The 23,008-nt window shown below is 45.3% G+C and overlaps 1 protein-coding gene across 1 annotated transcript in view; it reads left to right on the plus strand.

The window, feature by feature from the left end:
• The window catches only part of fam151b (family with sequence similarity 151 member B), a 24,125-nt gene extending 2,298 nt beyond the window's left edge, over positions 1 to 21,827 (plus strand). Inside the window, exons 2-6 of the mRNA XM_033018734.1 lie at positions 4,548 to 4,673; positions 9,132 to 9,282; positions 11,159 to 11,373; positions 19,911 to 20,046; positions 21,604 to 21,827. Of these exons, the coding sequence (XP_032874625.1) occupies positions 4,548 to 4,673; positions 9,132 to 9,282; positions 11,159 to 11,373; positions 19,911 to 20,046; positions 21,604 to 21,748 (773 nt within the window). The 3' untranslated portion in view covers positions 21,749 to 21,827. The remainder of the gene's footprint in view (positions 1 to 4,547; positions 4,674 to 9,131; positions 9,283 to 11,158; positions 11,374 to 19,910; positions 20,047 to 21,603) is intronic.
• The last annotated feature ends 1,181 nt before the right edge of the window (positions 21,828 to 23,008 follow it).

Here is a 23,008-nt window from a genome sequence, read left to right on the forward strand (position 1 = left end):
TTTCTTGAGACCGCCGTGAGCTTTCCTGCACTCTCTTTCCCGTTACCTCCACCCTGACTCCACGTTGTCGACTCCACCTCCCCACTATTTAGTTTAAACTCACCCATGTAACATTAGCAAACCTGCCTGCCAGACTGTTGGCACCCATCCAGTTAAGGGTGAACTCATCCCTTTTGAACAGGTCACACCTGCCCCAGAAGAGATCCCACTGGTCGAGAAATCAAAATCCTTGCTCCCTGCACCAACTCCTCAGCCACACATTCAGCTCCCCTGTCTCTCTGTTCCTACCATCACTATCACTAGGTGCTAGAAGCAAACCAGAGATAACTATCCTGGAAGTCCTGCTTTTCAGCCTCCTGCCTAATTCTCTATACTTGCATTGCAGAACCTCCTTCTTACCTGTCATTTGTGTCTACATACACAACTACATCTGGCTGCTCACCTTCCCTTTTGAGGATATCCTGTCCATTGCCGCACAGAGAGGGGCCAATGGATCCTTGTGACGGTGGAGTCACCAAATCTCCACACGGAGCAATGGTCAATGAATCCCAAGCTCACAGCGAGTGAGATTCCTGCACAGAGGGAAGGTCAATGGACCATCAAGGGGTCAGCAAATTGCACCGAGCCAGTGGACCATTGTATCTGGTGGAGCAAAGCGTTGCTTGTTTATGAGGAACTGGGATCACAGTCCCATCAGTGGATTTGAGGGACAGGTTGCCTGATGGGATTTCCAGATGAGGTTCAGCAGATTCCAACACATGGTGTTTGGATCTTTGCAGCAAGCAAGGGTTTATTAGATCTTCACAGGGGGTGGTAGGGGCCTTGGGAGTGTTACAGAGCAGAGGGATTAGGTGCACAGGTACCTAGTTCCCTGATAGTGGCATCACAGGTCGATAGGGTGGTAGAGAAGGGTTTTGGTACATTCATCAGTCAAGGTATTGTGTAGCAGTGATGTTATGTTCCAGTTGTACAAGACGTTGGTGAAGCCACATTTGGAGTGTTTTGCGTGTTATCCAAGCGGATCATATAAAGAATGACAATATAAAGAGTGCAACATTGTGGTGTAGGTTTGTAGGTTAATTGGGTGCGGTAAGAATTGTAAATTGTCCCCAATGTGTAGGATAAGGAGATTAGTATACAAACTTAAAGCACACAGTATTGGGGGTTCAGTATTGATGTGGATAGAGAACTGGCTGGCAGACAGGAAGCAAAAAGTAGGAGTAAACTGGTCCTTTTCAGAATGGCAGGCAGTGACTAGTGGGGTACCGCAAGGCTCAGTGCTGGGACCCCAGCTATTTACAATATATGTTAATGATTTGGACGAGGGAATTGAATGCAACATCTCCAAGTTTGCGGATGACACAAAGCTGAGGGGCAGTGTTAGCTGTGAGGAGGATGCTCGGAAGCTGCAATGTGACTTGGATAGGCTGGGTGAGTGGGCAAATGCATGGCAGATGCAGTATAATGTGGATAAATGTGAGGTTATTCACTTTGGTGGCAAAAACAGGAAAGTAGACTATTATCTGAATGGTGGCCGATTAGGAAAAGGGAAGTGCAACGAGACCTGGGTGTCATGGTACACCAGTCATTGAAAGTAGGCATGCAGGTGCAGCAGGCAGTGAAGAAAGCGAATGGTATGTTAGCATTCATAGCAACAGGATTTGAGTATAGGAGCAGGGAGGTTCTACTGCAGTTGTACAAGGTCTTGGTGAGACCACACCTGGAGTATTGTGTACAATTTTGGTCTCCTAATCTGAGGAAAGACATTCTTGCCATAGAGAGAGTACAGAGAAGGTTCACCAGACTGATTCCTGGGATGTCAGGACTTTCATATGAAGAAAGACTGGATAGACTCGGCTTGTACTTGCTAGAATTCAGAAGATTGAGGGGGGATCTTATAGAAACTTACAAAATTCTTAGGGGGTTGGACAGGCTAGATGCAGGAAGATTGTTCCCGATGTTGGGGAAGTCCAGAACAAGGGGTCACAGTTTAAGGATAAGGGGAAAGTCTTTTTGGACCGAGATGAGAAAAGCATTTTTCACACAAGAGAGTGGTGAATCTCTGGAATTCTCTGCCACAGAAGGTAGTTGAGGCCAGTTCATTGGCTATATTTAAGAGGGAGTTAGATGTGGCCCTTGTGGCTAAGGGGATAAGGGTATGGAGAGAAGGCAGGTACAGGATACTGAGTTGGATGATCAGCCATGATCATATTGAATGGCGGTGCAGGCTCGAAGGGCCGGATGGCCTACTCCTGCACCTATTTTCTATGTTTCTATGTACTGGCTATGTGTAATCTAACTATTCCTTTGTGAGATCTAACTATTCCTTTGGTTTATGTTTCATTCGCAAGAAGAAGATGTTCAACACAGACATTGTAGGCCGAAGGGCCTGTTCCTGTGCTGTACTGTTCAATGCTCTGTGACTGTGTACTGCCCTATGGCATAGATACATAGACAATAGGTGCAGGAGTAGGCCATTCGGCCCATCGAGCCAGCCCTGCCATTCATGACTGATCATCCCCAATCAGTACCCGGCTCCGGCCTTCTCCCCATACCCCTTGATTCCGCTAGCCCTAAGAGCTCCATCTAACTCTCTTTTGAATGCACCTAGTGAATCTGCCTCCCCTGCCTTCTGAGGCAGATAATTCCACAAATTCACAACTCTCTGTGTGAAAAGGTTTTTCCTCACTTCAGTTCTAAATGGCTTACCCCTTATTCTTAAACCGTGGCCCCTGGTTCTGGACTCTCCCAACATCGGGAACACGTTTCCTGCATCTAGCGTGTTCAATCCCTTAATAATTTTATATGTTTCTATCAGATGCCCTCTCATCCTTCTAAATTCCAGTGAATACAAGCTCCATTCTTTTATCATTGGGGATGATCAGCCATGATCACATTGAATGGTGGTGCTGGCTCGAAGGGTTGAATGGCTTACTCCTGCAACTATTGTCTATTGTCTATCATCATATGACAGTCCTGCCATCCCCGGACATAATCTTGTAAACCTATGCTGCACTCCCTCAATAGCAAGAATGTCCTTCCTCAAATTAGACCAAAACTGCACACAATACTCCAGGTGTGGTCACACTAGGGCCCTTACAACTGCAGGACCTCTTTGCTCCTATACTCCTCATCTCGTTATGAAGGCCAACATGCCATTAGCTTTCTTCACTGCCTGTTGTACCTGCATGCTTACTTTCAGTGACTGATGTACAAGGATACCCAGGCCTCATTGTACTTCCCCTTTTCCTAACCTTACACCCTTCAGATAATAATAAATAACCTTCCTGTTCATGCCACCAAAGTGGATGACCTCACATTTATCCACATGATACTGCATCTGCCATGCATCTGCCCACACACCCAACCTGTCCAAATCACCCTGCATCCCCATAGCATCATATAACCATATAACCATAACAGCACGGAAACAGGCCATCTCGGCCCTTCTAGTCCGTGCCGAACACTTACTTTCACCTAGTCCCATCTACCTTCACTCAGACCATAACCCTCCATTCCTTTCCCGTCCATATACCTATCCAATTTATTTTTAAATGATAAAATCGAACCTGCCTCCACCACTTCCACTGGATGTTGCGATGATACAAGGACGCCAGCTGTGTCACTTTCTGTCTGTAGGCAGATTCCTCCCCATCCTGGATCAGTCCAATCAGGGTTGTGTCATCCGCAAACTTGAGAAGCTTGACAGAGGAGTCAGTGGAGGTGCAGTCATTGGTGTAGAGAGAGTAGAGGAGAGGAGAGAGTACGCAGCCGTGTTTGAGAAACTCAGTGAGTCCGGCAGCATCTGTGGAGGGAAGTGAATAGGCCACGTTGTACTTAGTTTGATTTTTTAGGGCTATTGGAGTATTGGTGTTACTGGCCTTGTGTGGGGTGTATCACTGCCTAAAGTTATTTTGTTGCTTAATTGAGACTTCTCCTGGTTAAATAAAGGTTAAATAAATAAATAAATTGATGCAAATCTTTTTGAATATTATTAATCATCATTTATTTCTGCAGAAATTCCGGCATAGATTGCTCTTGTGTTTGTACCCATTCTTCATGTGGCTATTTTAAACTGAAAACATCTCTTTATATTTTTATTTGCTTACTTAATTTCTGTGTAAAGTTAAAATCTGCCTCAAAATTCATCCGTGATAGTGTAGACAATAGACAATAGGTGCAGGAGTAGGCCATTCGGCCCTTCGAGCCAGCACCGGCATTCAATGTGATCATGGCTGATCATCCCCAATCAGTAACTCATTCCTGCCTTCTCCCCATATCCCCTGACTCCGCTATCTTTAACAGCCCTAACAATCTCTTGAAAGTATCCAGAGAACTGGCCTCCACCGCCCTCTGAGGCAGAGAATTCCACAGACTCACAACTCTCTGTGTGAAAAAGAGTATCTCTACTAATACTCTGTAGAAAACAATCCTCTTATCCCCTGTAACTCTGCTTGAAGTATTCTACCCACTCGACATAATATGAAAGCTCAATGCAAAAATATTTCCTTTTCTGATTATGACCTAAGAACTGCTTTGTTGTTTAGGTGGCGGTGGGGAAAATGCAGTGGAGTACTTTTTTAAACAAGGAAGAATCCATTCCAAAGATGCCCTGGAAATCATCTGGTATCACGCTGCCAACAAAATAGCACAAATGAATGAAGCATTGGAAAGTAAGAAACTATAAGTCACGAACGGAAATATCACGCGTGTAAAGCAATTCTGATCCAGTGGATGAAGGCACTGCATGGTGTGCAAGTAAGGCCCCAATTTAGTTTAGGTTAAGTTAGAGATACACCACAGAAACAGGCCCTTTGTCCCACAGATTCCGCGCCTACCAGCGTTACACTAGCACACAATCCCCGTTACACTAGCACACTCTACGGGCCAATTTACAGTTTTTACCAAAGCCAATTACACTACAAATCTTGGAGTGTGAAGGAAACCGCAGCACCCGGGGAAAACCAATGCGGTCACGGGGAGAACGTACAAACTCCGTACAGACAGCACCCGTAGTCAGGATCAAACCCGTTCTCTGGAGCTGTAAGGCAGCAACTCTACCGCTGCACCACCGTGCCGCTGCAATTCTTCGCTGTACTGGTCTCAACTGAACAATGTTTTGATCTAACACCCGTTGAAATTGATAACAAATACGGCTATATTGAATCGTGAAAGCCGTGGAGTAGATGTATGAAATATAATTTGAATGCTGACTTAAAACATTGTGAACGGTAATAACTCAATGTGTTTCCACATAACTGCAAAACAGTTTAAATGGCAAAGTTATATTCAACATTACATTTCAGATAGGAATATCATATTTAAGTGTTTGACAAAGTAATGAGAGAAATATTTTGTTGTTCCAATTTAATCCATTTTTATCGCTCTTTTCAAATAATTGTATTTGAGAGATACACTTACTGTAAGAGTTTCCAAACACAAGCAAACTATTTGCAATGAATTCACAATAGTAATATAAATTGTCGACTTGGAAATGACAGAAATGCAGTCGAATGGTTTAGGAGATTTAGTGCCCGGTTAATTTGACCGAGACTCTGTTTTACTGCATTGCTTGCTTTTGTTTCCTTCCAGCTGCAGTCTGGAGAAATACAAATCATAAGATCATGGTACATGGTTCTTTATTTCCCTCGTGTACCAAGGTACAATGAAATTCATTTTTGTATACAGTTCAGTACATATCACCATAAGCACTTAGATACATCTTAGATAAACATGTGGCGGCACTGCCTTGGCAGCTGCGGCTCGCCTGCAGTCTGTTCTTTCTTTTTTTGTTGTTTTCTTGTCCTGTTTTAGCTAGTTAATTTAACCATATAACCATATAACAATTACAGCACGGAAACAGGCCATCTTGGCCCTTCTAGTCCGTGCCGAACACGTATTCTCACCAAGTCCCATCTACCTGCACTCAGACCATAACCCTCCATTCCTTTCCCGTGTATATATATCTATCCAATTTATTTTTAAATGATAAAATCGAACCTGCCTCCACCACCTCCACTGGAAGCTCGTTCCACACAGCTACCACTCTCTGAGTAAAGAAGTTCCCCCTCATGTTACCCCTAAACTTTTGTCCCTTAATTCTCAAGTCATGTCCTCTTGTTTGAATCTTCCCTACTCTCAGTGGGAAAAGCTTATCCACGTCAACTCTGTCTATCCCTCTCATCATTTTAAAGACCTCTATCAAGTCCCCCCTTAACCTTCTGCGCTCCAAAGAATAAAGACCTAACTAATTTGAGTTATTAGGTTGTGTATGTGTGGGGGGGAGGGTTGGAGAAACTTGTATTAGTCTCTTCCTTCGGGGGGGATGCAACCTTTTCTTGTCGTATCCCCCGTCTCCGTCTCCGTCTGCGCTGAGGCCTAATGGCGGAGCTGGCGGCCTCCAACTGGGACCGATCTCGAGGCTCCGGAGGCAGAGCCAGCCAGGACTTTCCAGCGCTAGGCTGGCCGACTTCGGGGCTGTGGCTGCGTTCCGGCGGTGGCCCGACTCGGGGCTGAGGCGGTGTTCCGGCGGTGGCGGCGGCCCGACTCGGGGCTGAGGCGGCGACCTGAATTCGGAGGCTAGGCCGCGGGCCCAGTGGACGACATCGTCGGGAGCCCGCAGGTCACAGGTTGGTGACCTGTTTTTCCGGAGCTCCCGCAACAACAGCTTCGTCCGCTGGGCTGGAAGGCGGCAGCTTCGGTAGCTTCGACCACCCCGGGCCGCGGAGTTTGAACCGGCCCGTTCGCGGAGCACGGTTGAGCTGCGGGACTTACTTGCCATCACCCGGTGGGGTCACAACATCGGAGGCCTGGGTCGCCTCAGCGCAGAGGGAGAACAAGGAGGGAAGAGACAAAGACTTAAGACTATTGCCTTCCATCACAGTGAGGAGGTGCCTGGTAGACTCACTGTGGTGGATGTTAAATTTGTGTTTATTGTGTGTTTTGTTATTTTATTATATGTATGACTGCAAGGCACAACATTTCGTTCAGACCGAAAGGTCTGAATGACAATAAAGGATACTTTGACTTTGACTTTGAGATACAGCACAAACGTATAGCAGTTATAAACGGAGACAATATACATAGTCGCCAGTTTTCGGTGCCTATGTCAAAAGACTTTGGATCACAATTATGCCATTCAGCCCATCGAATCTGCTGCACCATTGAACCATGACAGGTCTATTTTTCCATCACTGCTCCATTCTCCTGCCTTCTCCCGTTACCTTTGACGCCCTGTCTAATCAAGAATCTATCAATCTCCGCTTTCAAAATACCCAATGACTTGACTCCACAGCTATCTGTGGAAATGAATTTCACAGATTCACCACTCTCATTTAATAGACAACAGACAATAGGTGCAGGAGTAGGCCATTCGGCCCTTCGAGCCAGCACCGCCATTCAATGTGATCATGGCTGATCATCCCCAATCAGTACCCCGTTCCTGCCTTCTCCCCATATCCCTTGACTCTGCTACCTTTAAGAGGTCTATCTAACTCTCTCTGGAAAACATCCAGAGAATTGGCCTCCACTGCCTTCCACAGATTCACAACTCTGGGTGAAAAAGTGTTTCCTCGTCTCTGTTCTAAATGGCCTACCCCTTATTCTTAAACTGTGGTCCCTGGTTCTGGACTCCCCCAACATCGGAAACATGGTTCCTGCCTCTAGTGTGTTCAAACTCTTAATAATCTTATAGGATCCTCCTCATCTTCATTCTAAAGGTACGTCCTTTTATTCCGAGGCTGTGCCCTATAGTCCCACGAGTGAAAACATCCTCTCCACATCCACTCTGTATAGGTCCCTCATAATTCGGGAGGTTTCAATGAGAGAGGTACCTTGGTATGCTTGTAAAGAGGGAAGAAGATCTAGCGTGCCCAAACGTGGTGGCTTGAGGTGTACGGCCTCGCGGGGCCGGTCCCACTTCCAACCGCGGAGCCGTCTGGAGTTGTGCGGGGCTGGTCCCGACATCATACTCACCAATCAGCTGGGCAGGAGGCGGGCCTACTGAATTTGGACGTCGCACGGCATCGGGCGGTTACGTCATCACGCAACGGCACGCCGGGCGGTGATGTCATCGCGCAACGCCACGCGCTAGGCGTACGCCGTCAAGACGCTGCGTACGGCGTCAAGACGCTGCGTACGGCCTCAATGCGGCTGCAAGCCGACAGGCCGTTGCCGCGCGGAATTTTTGGACAATGTCAGTTTTTCGGGGCCCAGCGCGATGTCGGGACCAGCCCCGCACAACTCCATACAGCTCCGGCGATCGAAGTGGGACCGGCCCCGCGAGGCTGTATGGCTCAAGCGACCACGTTAGGTCGCGCTCGCCGCATGCTGGTGGGACAGGCCCTTAAGGAGTTTAAATCTCTGCAATCTTCCACTGCAGAGAAGTATATTGCTTGCTATTTGTACATGTGTAATGGGGGTCATGATGTCATCTAGCTCAGATAACCTAAGGCAAAGAAGCAGATATCATATTATTGGATGACATTCAAGCAGTCTTCTTGCTGCTGACACATACGAAGTGCTGGAGTAACTGGGCAGGTCAGGCAGCATTTCTGGAGCAATAGGATGGGTGACGTTTCGGGTCGGAATCCTTCTTCAGACTGAAAGTAGATAGTGGCAGGGTGGGGGTTGGCTGAAGAGCTGGAGGCGAGAAAAAACCAGGACCCATCAGGGCTGGCCACAAATTACCTCGGTGGACACACTGTTGGCTAAAATAGGTGTGATCTCAAGAGGAACCATGTGCAGAATTGTGGAACTGGTAAAACAACTAGGTTAAAGGAAGGAGGCAAGGAGGGAGGGGATGGGGAGTGTGAGATGGAGTTCCTTAAAATTATAGAATTTAATGTTCATACCACTGGGTTGTAAACTACCCAGGTGGAATATGAGGTGCTGTTCCTGCAGTTTGCAAGTGGCCCACTCTAGCAATGGTGGAGGCCCAGGACGGAAAGATCAGTATGGGAATGGAAAGGGGAGTTGAAATGGTTGGTGTTTACGTGCAAGGATCGCAGGTCGGCGATTTCTAAACTAGCCTTAATGTTCTTGAAAGTTTGAATAAAAGTTGTGCTTTGCAATAAATGTTGGGTATTTTGGATATCATTGCGAACACTTACCTTACTTCTACATTATCATAGGTGATGCACATATGATTGAAGCAGATATTATTTTTGGCAGCCAAGGTCCAATTATGGCCCATTCTCCTGCGACTGACAATGACAACACTTTGCAAAATTGGTTGAATGAGGTGCTGCCATCAGATAAAGGCATCAAACTGGATTTTAAAAGGTACATCCACTAAAAAAAATCCATATTATTTGTTGAGAGTTTGATTTTGATAACCTATCAATGAATACTCTTCCATTCAATTGGTCAGTGGCAGTGAAAGTCTCTCATTTTAAACGGGACTTCAACTAGTTTGGCAGAGGGTTTGAGTGATGAGAAGTTTAAAGAATCAAAAATCCACTCTATCCAGGCCCTTCACTATTTGGTGAGTTTCGATCAGGAGAACATTTGTAAGTTTTCACTGCAGATATTTTCTGTCCCTCCTTGTGAATAATTGCTGCCTATCCGCAGACCGGGAGGTAGATGTTTGGTGGGGGTGGAAGTAAGAATTATTTTGTTCAACTAATTAGGGATAGGAATTTGTTATGAAAAATTTGGATATTTCGCCAGTCGGAACAACGGTCTTATATTTGTTTAAAAATCAATGTCAAAATGACCGAGGAAGAATAAAATCAGATTGTTCTATAACAACAGTTACATGGATAGGAAAGGTTTAGAGGGATATGGGCAAAACGGGGGCTGGTGGGACTAAGGTACAGGGGGCATCTAGGCTGGCATGTGCATGTTAGGCCGAAGGGCCTGTTTCCATGTTGTATGACTATGTAAGATCAATTCTATGCGCCTGTCCCACTTAGGCAACTTTTTAGGCGACTGCAGGAGACTATGCAGTCACCACATGGTTGCCACGTGGTCGCGGGTGGTTGCCGGGGAGTCGCCTTCATGGTCGTGAGGAGTTCCCACATTCTGGGAACTAGTCGTGGCCTTATTATGGCCGCTGTTAATTTTCCAACACGTTGAAAAATTAACGGCGGCTAGAATGAAGCCGCCATGGAGAGTAGGGGGAATTCTCGAGCCGTAGGTGGGTCGTCAGGAGGTCCTAATGGGTTGCCAGGAGGTCAGAGGTTCTCGTAGGTTGTAGCCGGTGCTGACCGGTGAATTTCATTGGCACATTGGGAAAAAAAGCTAAGCAGTTGTTTTCAGAACCAAGGATAATAATGTTAACTGTCTGCCGAGCTTCACAGCCGTGTATCTCTGGCTTCTTAAATGTTGCTTCCACTCCTTCTCTCCCCTTCTTCCCCCTCTCCCCCCCCCCTCTTTTAAAGGACTTACTGTACACTGTGCTTCCTGTTCATCGCGGTATATGTCTGTTTCACCATTGCTTTGCACCGTGTGAATTTCACTCAGACAGCGCTCTCCCCGCTTGCCCTGTCCCCCGCCTGCATAACAGGCTGCTGAAGGAAGAGATGTGTGTGTGTGTGTGTGTTCCACTCTGACAGTCGCCATTCCAGTTGCCGGTTTTTCAGACCGTCGCCGGCAGTCTGCTGAAAAATCGCCTAAGTGGGACAGGCCCATTAATTACAAGGCTTTTGCATTGTCCTAAAAAAACAGCACATAGTGTTTGAGTCTAGTCAAGTTTAGTCAAAAGCTTTTGTTGCGTGCTAACCAGTCAGCGGAAATATAATACATGATTACAATCGAGCCATCCACAGTGTACAGATACACGATAAAGGGAATAACGTTTAATGCTAGATAAAGCCAGTAAAGTCTGATCGCAGATAGTCCGAGGGTCTAAAATGAGGTTGATAGTAGTTCAGGACTATTCTCTGGTTGTGGTAGGATGATTCACTTGCTTGATAATAGCTGTCCCTGTATAACCATAAGACATATAACATATAACCATTTAACAATTGCAGCACGGAAACAGGCCATCTCGGCCCTTCTAGTCCGTGCCGAACACTTATCTGGAGGTGTGCGTTTTTTTTCACACTTCTGAACCTTTTGAGACGTGCGCTGTGTGAGAGTTTGTGACATTAGTGGTCACAGTTGTGCCTGGTCCAATTACTTGGCATTAAAATCCAATCCTTTGTTATTTTTGAAGTTTGTCAGCTGTGGAACCTGCGATGAAAATGTTAGTTTCAATGAAGCGTTCCCTCGTGCGGCCAGTGTGGATCAACGCCGACATCCTGCCGGGATCGAATGCGAGCAGTACAGCACTGATCGCCAAGGAGTTTCTGCACACTGTAACGTCGTACCTACCCGATGTAACGCTCTCTCTGGGATGGACAACCAACATGTTGGGTGACCAAACGCAAGGTAATGCTTGTGGAATGTAATAACATTGATTTGGTGAAAATGGACCGATTTAAAGGAAGCACTAGGAGGTGGCGACCACAGCATGATGTTTTAATCTGCAATTTGAGAGGGAGAAGGTGAAATCGGATGTGTCGGTATTGCAGCTGGGCAGAGGGAACCACAGAGGGAGGAGCTGGCCTAAGTTGACTGGAAAGAGACCCCAGCAGGGGTGACGGTGGAACAGCAAGGGCAGGAATTTCTGGGAATAATTCGGAAGATGCAGGACCTATTCATAGAAACATAGAAAATAGGTGCAGGAGGAGGCCATTCGGTCCTTCGAGCCAGCACCGCCATTCATTGTGATCATGACTGATCGTCCCCTATCAATAACCCGTGCCTGCCTTCTCCCCATATCCCTTGACTCCACTAGCCCATAGAGCTCTATCTAACTCTCTTAAATCCATCCAGTGATTTGGCCTCCACTGCCCTCTGTGGCAGGGAATTCCATAAATTCACAACTCTCTGGGTGAAAATTTTTTTTCTCACCTCAGTCTTAAATGACCTCCCCTTTATTCTAAGACTGTGGCCCCTGGTTCTCGACTCGCCAACATCGGGAACATTTTTCCTGCATCTAGCTTGTCCAGTCCTTTTATAATTTTATATGTTTCTATAAGGGGGCCCCTCATCCTTCTAAACTCCAGTGAATACAAGCTTAGTCTTTTCAATCTTTCCTCATATGACAATCCCGCCATCCCAGGGATCAATCTCGTGAACCTACGCTGCACTGCCTCAATCACAAGGATGTCCTTCCTCAAATTAGGAGACCAAAACTGTACACAATACTCCAGATGTGGTCTCACCAGAGCCCTATACAACTGCAGAAAAACCTCTTTACTCCTATACTGAAATCCTCTTGTTATGAAGACCAACATTCCATGAGCTTTCTTCACTGCCTGCTGTACCTGCACGCCAACTTTCAGTGACCGGTGTACAAGAACGCCCAGGTCTCGCTGTACCTCCCCCTTACCTAACCTAACCCCATTGAGATAATAATCTGCCCCCTTGTTTTTGCCGCCAAAGTGGATAACCTCACATTTATCTATATTATACTGCATCTGCCACGCATCTGCCCACTCACTCAACCTGTCCAGGTCACCCTGCAACCTCCTAACATCCTCTTCACAGTTCACACTGCCACCCAGCTTTGTGTCATCTGCAAACTTGCTAGGGTTGCTCCAAATTTCCTCTTCCAAATCATTAATATATATGGTAAACAGTTGCGTCCCCAACACCGAGCCTTGCGGCACTCCACTCGCCACTGCCTGCCATTCTGAAAAGGATCCGTTCACTCCTACTCTTTGCTTCCGGTCCGCCAACCAATTTTCTATCCATGTCAACACCCTACCCCCAATACCATGTGCTCTAATTTTAGTCACCAGTCTCCCGTGCGGGACCTTATCAAAGGCTTTCTGAAAGTCTAGATACACTACATCCACTGGCACCCCTTCATCCATTTCACTTGTCACATCCTCAAAAAATTCCAGAAGATTAGTCAAGCATGATTTCCCTTTCATAAATCCATGTTGACTTGGACTAATCCTTTTACTGCTATCCAAATGCCCCATTAGTACCTCTTTAATAATTGACTCCAGCATCTTTCCCACCACCGAAGTCAGGCTAACTGGTCTGTAATTCCCCGTTTTCTCTCTCGCTCCTTTCTTGAAAAGTGGGATAACATTAGCTATCCTCCAATCCACAGGAACTGATCCTGAATCTATTGAACATTGGAAAATGATCACCAATGCGTCCACTATTTCTAGAGCCACCTCCCTGAGGACCCTGGGGTGCAAACCATCAGGCCCAGGGGATTTATCATCCTTCAGTCCCATTAGCCTACCCAATACTATTTTCGCCTAATGACATTTTCTTTCAGTTCCTCTACCCCCTTAGATCCTCTGTTCTCCAGTTCATCTGGAAGGTTGTTTGTGTCTTCCTTAGTGAAGACAGATCCGAAGTACCTATTCAACTCTTCTGCCATTTCCTTGTTGCCCATAATAATTTCACCCGTGTCTGCCTTCAAGGGACCCACAATTGACATTGCTACTCTTTTTCACTTAACATGTCTAAAGAAGCTTTTACTGTCCTTCTTTATATTCCTGGCCTGCTTCTCCTTGTACTTCATCTTTTCAGCCTGTATTGCCCGTTTTGTTTTCTTCTGTTGTCTTATGAAAGTTTCCCAATCCTCTGGCTTGCCTTTACAATTCCTCAACTCAATCCACAGTGACTCTACCTCGTCAGTCCCTATGTCTTCCCTCGCAAGGGACTGAATTCCATCCCTCACCAGCAGCTAACCCCCTCCTCTGCCCACCTGCCTGTCCTTTCTATAGGATGTATAACCCTGAATATTAAGTTCCCAGGCCCGATCCTCCTGCAGCCACGTTTCAGTAATCCCCACAATGTGATATCTACCAACCTCTAACTGAGCCTCAAGCTCATCTACTTTACTTCTTATACTTCGCGCATTCATATACAATACTTTTAATTCCTTACGCATCTCACCTTTCACATCGATCCCTATTACACTTGGCCATACGCTCCTATCCCTTTGTGAGCTTCCTTTCCCGTTAATTCTGGGGTCATTAACCATCCCTTTACTCTCTTTCCCTTGAACTCCATCCTCGACTATCCTATTTGGTACCCAAACCACCCTTATTCAGTTTAAAACCACCCGTGTAGCAGTGGCAAACCTGCCTGCCAGAATGCTGGTCCCCCACCTGTTAAGATGCAATCCGTCCCTTTTGTACAGTTCCCCCTTACTCCAAAACAGATCCCAGTGATGTAAAATTATAATCCCTGCCCCGTGCACCAGTTCCTCAGCCACACATTCAGGTCCCGTATCTCCCTGTTCCTGCTCTTGCCAGCACGAGGAACTGGAAGCAAACCGGAGATAACAACCCTGGAGGTCCTGCTTTTCAGCATTTTTCCGAGCTCTCTAAAGTCACGCTGCAGAATATTCATCCCCTTCTTTCCGACATTGTTTGTGCCGACATGCACTACCACTTCCGGCTGGTCACCTTTGCCCTTGAGGATTTTCTGCACTCTGTCCGTGACATCCTGGATCCTGGAACCAGGAAGGCAGCACACCATCCTCGAATCCCGTCTGTTGCTGCAGAAACCCATGTCCGTACCTCTCACAATGGAGTCTCCAGCTACAATGGCGTTGCCTGACGTTGGCCTCTTTGCTTTTGGCTCAACAGCCCTTTTTGCTTCGCAAGCCAGTCCACCGCTCAGTGTGATAACGTCTTCTGTCCCGACAGCTTCTAAGTGGGTGAACCTGTTCACAAGAGGTACAACACACGGGGACCTTTGCATTCCAAGTTACCCACCCTTTCTCACCATAACCCACTTTCTCTCTTCCAGTACCTTAGGTGTAACAATCTTACTTGTCGAGGAACGACTCAGTTTCTCGGACGAACCTGAGGTCATCCACTTGCTTCTCCAGCTCCCCAATATGGTCCTTCAGGAGCTGTATCTGGATGCACTTCTCACATTTGTAGCAGCCAGAGGCACCAGCAGTGTCCTTGACCTCCCACATACTGCAAGCATCACACGGAATCAGCTTGCTTGACATCTCCTTCTTTCGTCTCTCCCTCTCCAGCGTTTTGCGTAGCCTCCTCTCCTCAGCCTCCTCGCCGAAGAGTCCAAAGAGGAAGAAAGATTCTAGGGAGAGAAGGAGGTGACCGTGGCTGACAAGAAAAGTCAAGGACAGTATAAAACTAAAAGGGAAGACACAAAGCATAGCAAAGATTAGTGGAAAGCCAGAGGATTGGGAAGGAGTCAATCATGGTTGATCTATCTCTCCCTCCTAACCCCAAACTCCTGCCTTCTCCCCTTAACCTCTGTACTAATCAAGAAGTCTTCATAGTGGAAGACACCAGCAACGTGCCTGAAATTCAAGAGAGTCAGGAGCTGGAAGTTAGTGGAGTGGCTGTAACTAGGGAGAAGGTGTTTGGGAAGCTGAAAGGGCAGAAGGTGGAGAAGTCACCTGGACCAGATGGACTGCACCCTACGGTTCTGAAAGAGGTGGCGTTAGAGGTTGTGGAGGCATTGATAGTGATATTTCAAGAATCACTAGAATCAGGAGTGGTTCCAAATGAGAGGTTTTCAAGAGAGAGTTAGATTCAGCTCTTAAGGCTAAGGGAATCAAGGCATATGGGGAAAAGCTGGAACGGGGTACTGATTTTGGATGATCAGCCATGGTCATATTGAATTGTTTAAGAAGGAACTGCAGATGCTTGAAAATCGAAGGTATACAAAAATGCTGGAGAAACTCAGCGGGTGCAGCAGCATCTGTGGAGCGAAGGAAATAGGCGACGTTTCGGGCCGAAATGTTGCCTATTTCCGGGTTTCGGGTCTGAAGAAGGGCCAATGTTTCGGGTCTGAAGAAGGGTTTCGGCCCGAAACGTTGCTTATTTCCTTCGCTCCATAGATGCTGCTGCACCCGCTGAGTTTCTCCAGCATTATTGTGTACCATGGTCATATTGAATGGCAGTGCTGGCTCGAAGGGCCGTATGGCCTACTCCTGCAACTTGGAAAATTGCCAATCTTACCCTGCTGCACAAGAAAGGAACAAGGCAGAATAGTGGGAACTATAAGCCGACTGTTAATCTGACTTCGGTGGTTGGCAAGCTTTTAGAGTCCATTATAAAGGATGAGGTTACAGAGTACAGGTACTTAGAAGTTCAAGATAAAATAGGCCGAAGTTAGCATGGCTTTGTGAAGGGGAGGTCTTGTTTGACAAATTTGCTGGAATTCTTTGAAGACGTAAATAGCAGGACAGGCATAGGAGACTCAGTAGATGTTGTATACCTAGATTTTCAGAAAGCCTTTGATAAGGTCCCACATGGGAGGCTGCTAAGGAAGATGAGAGCCGATGGTATCAAAGGGCCGATACTAACGTGGATAGCAGGTTGGCTGGATGGCAGACAAAGAGTGGCAATAAAGGGGGCTTTTTCTGGTTGGCTGCCTAGCGGAGTTCCGCAGGGCTCGGTGCTGGGACCGCTGCTTTTCACATTGTATTTTAATGATTTTGACGAGGGGATTGAAGGCTTTGTGGCCAACTTTGCGGATGATAGGAAAATAGGTGGAGGGGCATGTAATGTACAGAAAGCAGGGACTCTGCATAAGGACTTGGACAGGTTGGGAGAGTGGGCAGAGAAGTGGCAGATGGAATATAGTGTAGCAAAGTGTGGAGACATGCAATTTGGTAATAGGAAAAAAGGCGTAGATTATTTTCTAAATGGAGAGAGAATCCAGAAATCGGAGGTGCAAAGAGACTCGGGAGTGTTGGTGCAGGTTTCCCAAAAGGTTAATCTGCAAGTCAAATCAGTAATATAGAAAGCAAACGCAATGCTAGCATTTATTTCGAGAGGGCCTACATACAAAAACAGGGATGTAATGTTGAGGCTCTATCTGAGATGGTGAATCTGTGAAATTCTTTGCCACAGAAGGCTGTGGAGGCCAAGTCAGTGGATATTTTTAAGGCAGAGATAGATAGATTCTTGATTAGTACGGGTGCCAGGGGTTGAGGGGAGAAGTCGGGAGAATGGGGTTAGGAGGGAGATTGAATGGCAGAGTAAACGATGGGCCGAATGGCCTAATTCTGCTCCTATCACTTACGACCTTATGAACATAATGACAAGACCATCAATAATCTACCTGCACAACCCGTAATACTCCATTCAGTGCGTACCCATAAGCCCATCCAAATGTCTTTTAAATGCAACTAATGTATATGTCTCAACCAGCACATTTCATACATTTACCACCCTCTGTGTAAAAAATGTTGAAAAGATCATAAGATATCCTCTCCACATCCACTCTATCCAAGCCTTTCACTATTCTATACGATTCAATGAGATCCCCCCTCATTCTTCTAAACTCCAGTGAATATAGGCCCAGTGCCGTCAAATGTTCATCATATGTTAACCCACTCATTCCCGGGATCATTCTTGTAAACATCCTTTTGACCCTCTCCAGAGCCAGCACATCCTTCCTCAGATATGGTGCTCAAAATTGCTCACAATATTCCAAATGCGGTCTGGCCAGCACCAGTACGTCAGTCACAGGCCTCCTGTCCACGAAGCATGCAGGTTGAGCAGGCAGTGAAGAAAGCAAATGGCATGTTGGCCTTCATAGCGAGATATTTTGAGTTTAGGAACAAGGAGGTCCTACTGCAGTTGTACAGGTCCCTGGTGAGACCGCACCTGGAGTATTGCATGCAGATTTGATCTCCTAATTTGAGGAAGGACATTCTTGCTATTGAGGGAGTGCAGCGTAGGTTCACCAGATTAATTCCCGGGATTGCGGGACTGTATTAATCGAGGAGAAAGACAGTAGGGCGGAGGAACTTGGGGCAGTCAATGGAAGTGTCTTGAGAGCAGTCAGTGTTACCGTCGAAGAAGTACTGAAGGTGCTGTCGTGTATGAAGGTTGACAAAGCTCCAGGGTGTGTTCAGATATATCTGAGGACATTGCGGGAAACTAGAGAGGAAATTGCGGGAGACCTGGGTGATTTATGAGTCGTCCATAAATACTGGAGAGGTACCGGAAGACTGGAGGGTGGCAAATGTTGTGCCTCTTTTCAAGAAGGCTGTAGGGAAAATGCTGGGGACTATAGGCCGGTGAGATTAACATCAGTAGTTGGTAAGTTACTGGAGAACATTCTGAGGAATAAGTTATACAGCCATTTGGATGGACAAGGGCTGATTAGGGATAGTCAGCATGGTTTTGTACATGGGAGGTCATGTCTCACAAATCCGATTGATATTTCTGAAGACGTGACCAAAAAGGTCGATGAGGGCAGAGCTGTAGATGTTGTGTACATGGATTTCAGGAAGACATTCGACAAGGTTCCGCATGGTAGGCTGCTCTGGAAGGTTAGACCGCATGGGATCCAAGGATAGCTGAATGGATAGAAAATTGGCTCCATAGACGGAAGCAGAGGCTGATGGTGGAAGGTTGCTTCTCGGACTGGGGGCCTGTGACTAATGGTGTGCCTCAGGGTTGGTGATAGACCTGTTACTGTTTGTCATCTACATCATGATTTGGATGAGAACATACAGGGCAAGATTAGCAAGTTTGCTGATGAAACAAAAGTGAGTGGTTTTGCAGATAGTGAAGATTGCAGCAGGATCTGGATTGATTGGCCATGTGGGTGTAGGAATCGTTGATGGAATATAATACAGAGAAGTGTGAGGTGATGCATTTTGGGACGTCGAACAAGGGCAGGACCTACACAGTAAATGGCACACCTCTGGGTAGTGTTGTAAAGCAGAGGGATCTAGGAGTACAGGTGCATGGTTCCTTGAAGGTGGAGTCGCAGGTAGATAAGGTGGTCAAAAAGGCTTTTGGTACTTTGGCCTTCGTCAGTCAGAGTATTGAGTATGGAAGTTGGGAGGTCATGTTGCAGTTGTATAAGATGTTGGTGAGACCGCATTTAGAATATTGTGCTCAGTTCTGGGCACCATGTTGAAGGAAAGATATTGTCAAGCTTGAAAGGGTTCAGAAAAGATTTACGAGGATGTTGCCTGGACTAGAGGGTGTGATCTATAGGGAGAAGTTTAGTTGGCTGGGACTCTATTCCATGGAGCTCAGGAGGATGAGGGGGAATCTTATAGAGGTGTATAAAATCATGAGAGGAATAGATTGTGTAGATGCACAGAGTCTCTTGCTCAGAGTAGGGGAATCGAGGACCAGAGGACATAGGTTCAAGGTGAAGGGGAAAAGATTTAATAGGAATCTGTGGGGTAACTTTTTAACACAAAGAGTGGTGAATGTATGGAACAAGCTGCCAGAAGAGCTGGTTGAGGCTGGAACGATCCCATCCTTTAAGAAACAGTTAGACACGGTTTGGACAGGTTTGGAGGGATATGGACCAAGCACAGGCATGTGGGACTAGTGTAGCTGGGACATTGTTGGCAGGTGTGGGCAAGTTGGGCTGAAGGGCCTGTTTCCACACTGTAGCACTCTATTACTGACATTTGATGAAAGGATGGATCGACTTGGCTTGTATTCACTGGAATTTAGAAGGATGAGAGGAGATCTTTTAGAAACATATAAAATTCAAGGGATTGGACAGGCTAGATGCAGGAAAAATGGTCCCGATGTTGGGGGAATCCAGAACCAGGGGTCACAGTTTAAGAATAAGGGGTAGGCCATTTAGGACTGAGATGAGGAAAATCCTTTTCACTCAGAGAATTGTGAATCTGTGGAATTCACTGCCAAGAAGGCAGTGGAGGCCATTTCACAAGATGTTTTCAAGAGAGAGTGAGATATAGATCTTGGGACTAATGGAATCAAGGGATATGGGGAAAAAGCAGGAACGGGGGTACTGATTTTAGATGATCAGCCATGATCATTTTGAATGGCGGTGCTGACTCGAAGGGCCGAACGGCCTACTCCTGCACCTACTTTCTATGTTTCAGTGACATAAAGCATGCATGTGATTTGAAAACAATGAAAAAACGTCTTTAGAAATCAATTGACTTTTGCATCTAGGTTACACCTGGGAGATGGTAAAGGAGATGGAGCACATTTGCCAGACGCTAAGCCAGCCAGTAACGTTCCCTGTCAGAGCAGCACTGCTTCGATCGTCCTGGCCACAGTTTCGCTGGTTGCTGCAGCAGTCAGAAAGGTAAATGGAACCTTCTCCCAGCAGGTGGCTCACTTTAAACTTGCCTTTCCCTGAAGTCGACAGTGTTCTGATCAAAGATACTATTTTTGGTTCTGATTTTGCAGCTTACACATATTAGTAACTTTGATGCATAAATGATGCATTTATGCATTTGATGCATTCTCTTTTTCAAATCCTCATCTTTTCAGTTGTGTTTCATTTTATTTGTGCTTTTGTTAGAGGGCGGTGAATCTGTGGAGGCCAAGTCGGTGGATACCGATTTTAGGGCAGAGATAGATAGATTCTTGATTAGTTCGGGTGTCAGGGATTATGATGGCGAAGGCAGAAGAGTGGGGTTAGGCGGGAGATTTAGATCAGCCATGGAGTCGACTTGATGGACCGAATGGCGTAATTCTGCTCCTATCACATGAGCTTACACTCTCTGTGTTATCTGAAAGCGCGATGAGAGAAAGGGAATAGAGATCAGAAACAGTGCTTTTAGCCCATAGAGGGTGTTAGAGACAGAAACATTTCCCAGCAGTGGTGATAAAGAGGATTGTATCTGCACCATGAACGCCAGATCAATACATTCTGACAGGAGCCATTTATTTTTTTTAAAAGAGAGGGCGATGGTGGGACTGCAATAAAAGATCAGGTTGATTAGATTTGTTCTGTTAGGGTTTTAGAAAAAATGAGAGGAAATCTAATTGAAATGTACAAAATTCTGTCAGGATTAGACAAATTGGATTGGGGGAGAATGACTCCCTTGGCTGGCGAGTCATGAGGTCATAAGTAATAGGAGCAGAATAAGGCCATTTGGCCCATCACGTCTACTCCGCCATTCAATCATGACTGATCTATCTCTCCCTCCTAACCCCATTCTCCTGCCTTCTCCCATAACCTCTGACACCCGTACTAATCAAGAATCTTTCTATCTCTGCCTTAAAAATATCGAGGAGGTTAGGACTGAGATGAAGAGAAATGTCTTCATTCATTGGGTGCTCCAACCCATGGAGTTGGCTCTCGTGGAGCACTATTGGGGCAAAGTCATTAGTTTAGTTCAGGTTATTGACACGTGTCCCAATATACTTAATGAGATGGAAACTTCAAGAAACAAAAGGCATTAATGGGTGCATGGGCGTATGGATATAGTCATAGAGTGATACAGTGTGGGAACAGGCCCTTTGGCCCACCCACACCAGCCAACATGTCCCAGCTACATGAGTCCCACCTGCCTGCGCGTATCCCTCCAAACTTGTCCTATCCATGAACCTGTCCGTTTCTTAAACATTGGGATAGTCCCTGCCTCAACTACCTGACTCTGGCAGCTTGTTCCATACACCCACCACCCTTTGTGTGAAAAAGTTGCCCCTCAGATTCCTATTACTGCTGTTGAGTGAGGAACAGCCATGGTTGTTTTATATGGTAGATGAGTTTCAAGGTTCAACGCTCCAATTTCTCTGTTTCCATGTCTTATTATTGAGTGTTCCAATGTGTTTTGTATTTCACTGTGTTTTGTTGCCTGTTTGACCCCGCCTGTGATGAAAGTTTAGCCTGAGTAATTTTCCTTTCATGCAGATACAGTCTGACTGTGTGGACGGGAAGAGACGATTCATACACTCTTGAAGACATGTTATACATCCGAGAGGACTTCGACAAATCAAAGATCTATTATGATCTTTTTGAACCTAAAATCAGTGCCTTAAGGCAGGCAGCAAACTAGAAAACTGCAGACCTCAAATACCAGCAAGTTAATCACAAAGACAGAACTTGCATTTATTTAGTGCCAATTTTATACCACTATTAAATAAACTGAATGATATGATTAAATTTTGGAAAACGCTTCCGCTCTCATTGATAGGTAGAATTAACGCTATAAAAATGACTTTCTTACCACAATTAATATATTTGTTTCAAGCGATCCCAATATATATTCCAAAATATTTTTTCAAAAAACTAGATTCCACTATCACTAATTTTATATGGGATTACAGAACACATAGAATTCAACAAAAGCATTTGTGTAAATCTAAAGAAGTTGGGGGTTTATCATTACCTAACTTTATGTATTACTACTGGGCAGTGCATATTAAGAACATAATGTACTGGCTGGATAGTTCCACTCAGCAGTTGGAGTGGATAAGAATGGAGAAAGAGGAGTGCTATCCGCACGATATAGGAACGATCCTGCTCTCACCGATAAAATTGAATAGTATAATATATAAGAAGAACCCAATTATTCACAATATAATAAGAGTTTGGAAACAAATAAAAGTATCCTTGAAATGAAATAATTTATCAGTACTAACCCCACTATTGAACAACCCCGCATTCAAACCTTCTCTCATCGACAACACATATCAACAATGGGATAGACTGGGGATTAGGAAAGTAGGGGATATGTATGAATTGGGCAAACTGTTATCATTTCAACAATTAAAATTAAATTAAATTGAAGGATAATCAATATTTTAAATATATACAGGTATGTGACTTTATGAAGAAATATACACATAGATTTCAAACTATATTTTTAGACCCTTTAGAAGAAGCAATGAATATTAAGGCTGATTCACAAAAATTAATATCATACTTTTATAATAATGTATTATATAGAGAATCACCCTCAACAGAAGCACTAAGGGAAGATTGGGAACATGAGCTAATGATAAAGATCTCGAAGGATAGATGGGAAAAGTATTTGATGAATACACATAACTGTTCTATTAATACAAGACATAATTTAATTCAATTCAAATTATTACATAGACTATATTATTCAAAAACGAGGTTGAATAAATTTTATCCAAACGTCTCTCCCAGATGCGATAAATGTTTGTTTCAAAACGCTAATATAACACATTCATTTGTAGGATGTACAAAGTTGAATAAATTTTGGAGTGATATATTTGATATATTTACAAAGCTCTTCAAGTCAAGAATAGAACCCAAAATGGAATGGAGTATATTTGGAATAATAGGA

Source organism: Amblyraja radiata, chromosome 3 (genome assembly GCF_010909765.2).
Source record: "Amblyraja radiata isolate CabotCenter1 chromosome 3, sAmbRad1.1.pri, whole genome shotgun sequence".
Classification (NCBI taxonomy): Eukaryota; Metazoa; Chordata; class Chondrichthyes; order Rajiformes; family Rajidae; genus Amblyraja; species Amblyraja radiata.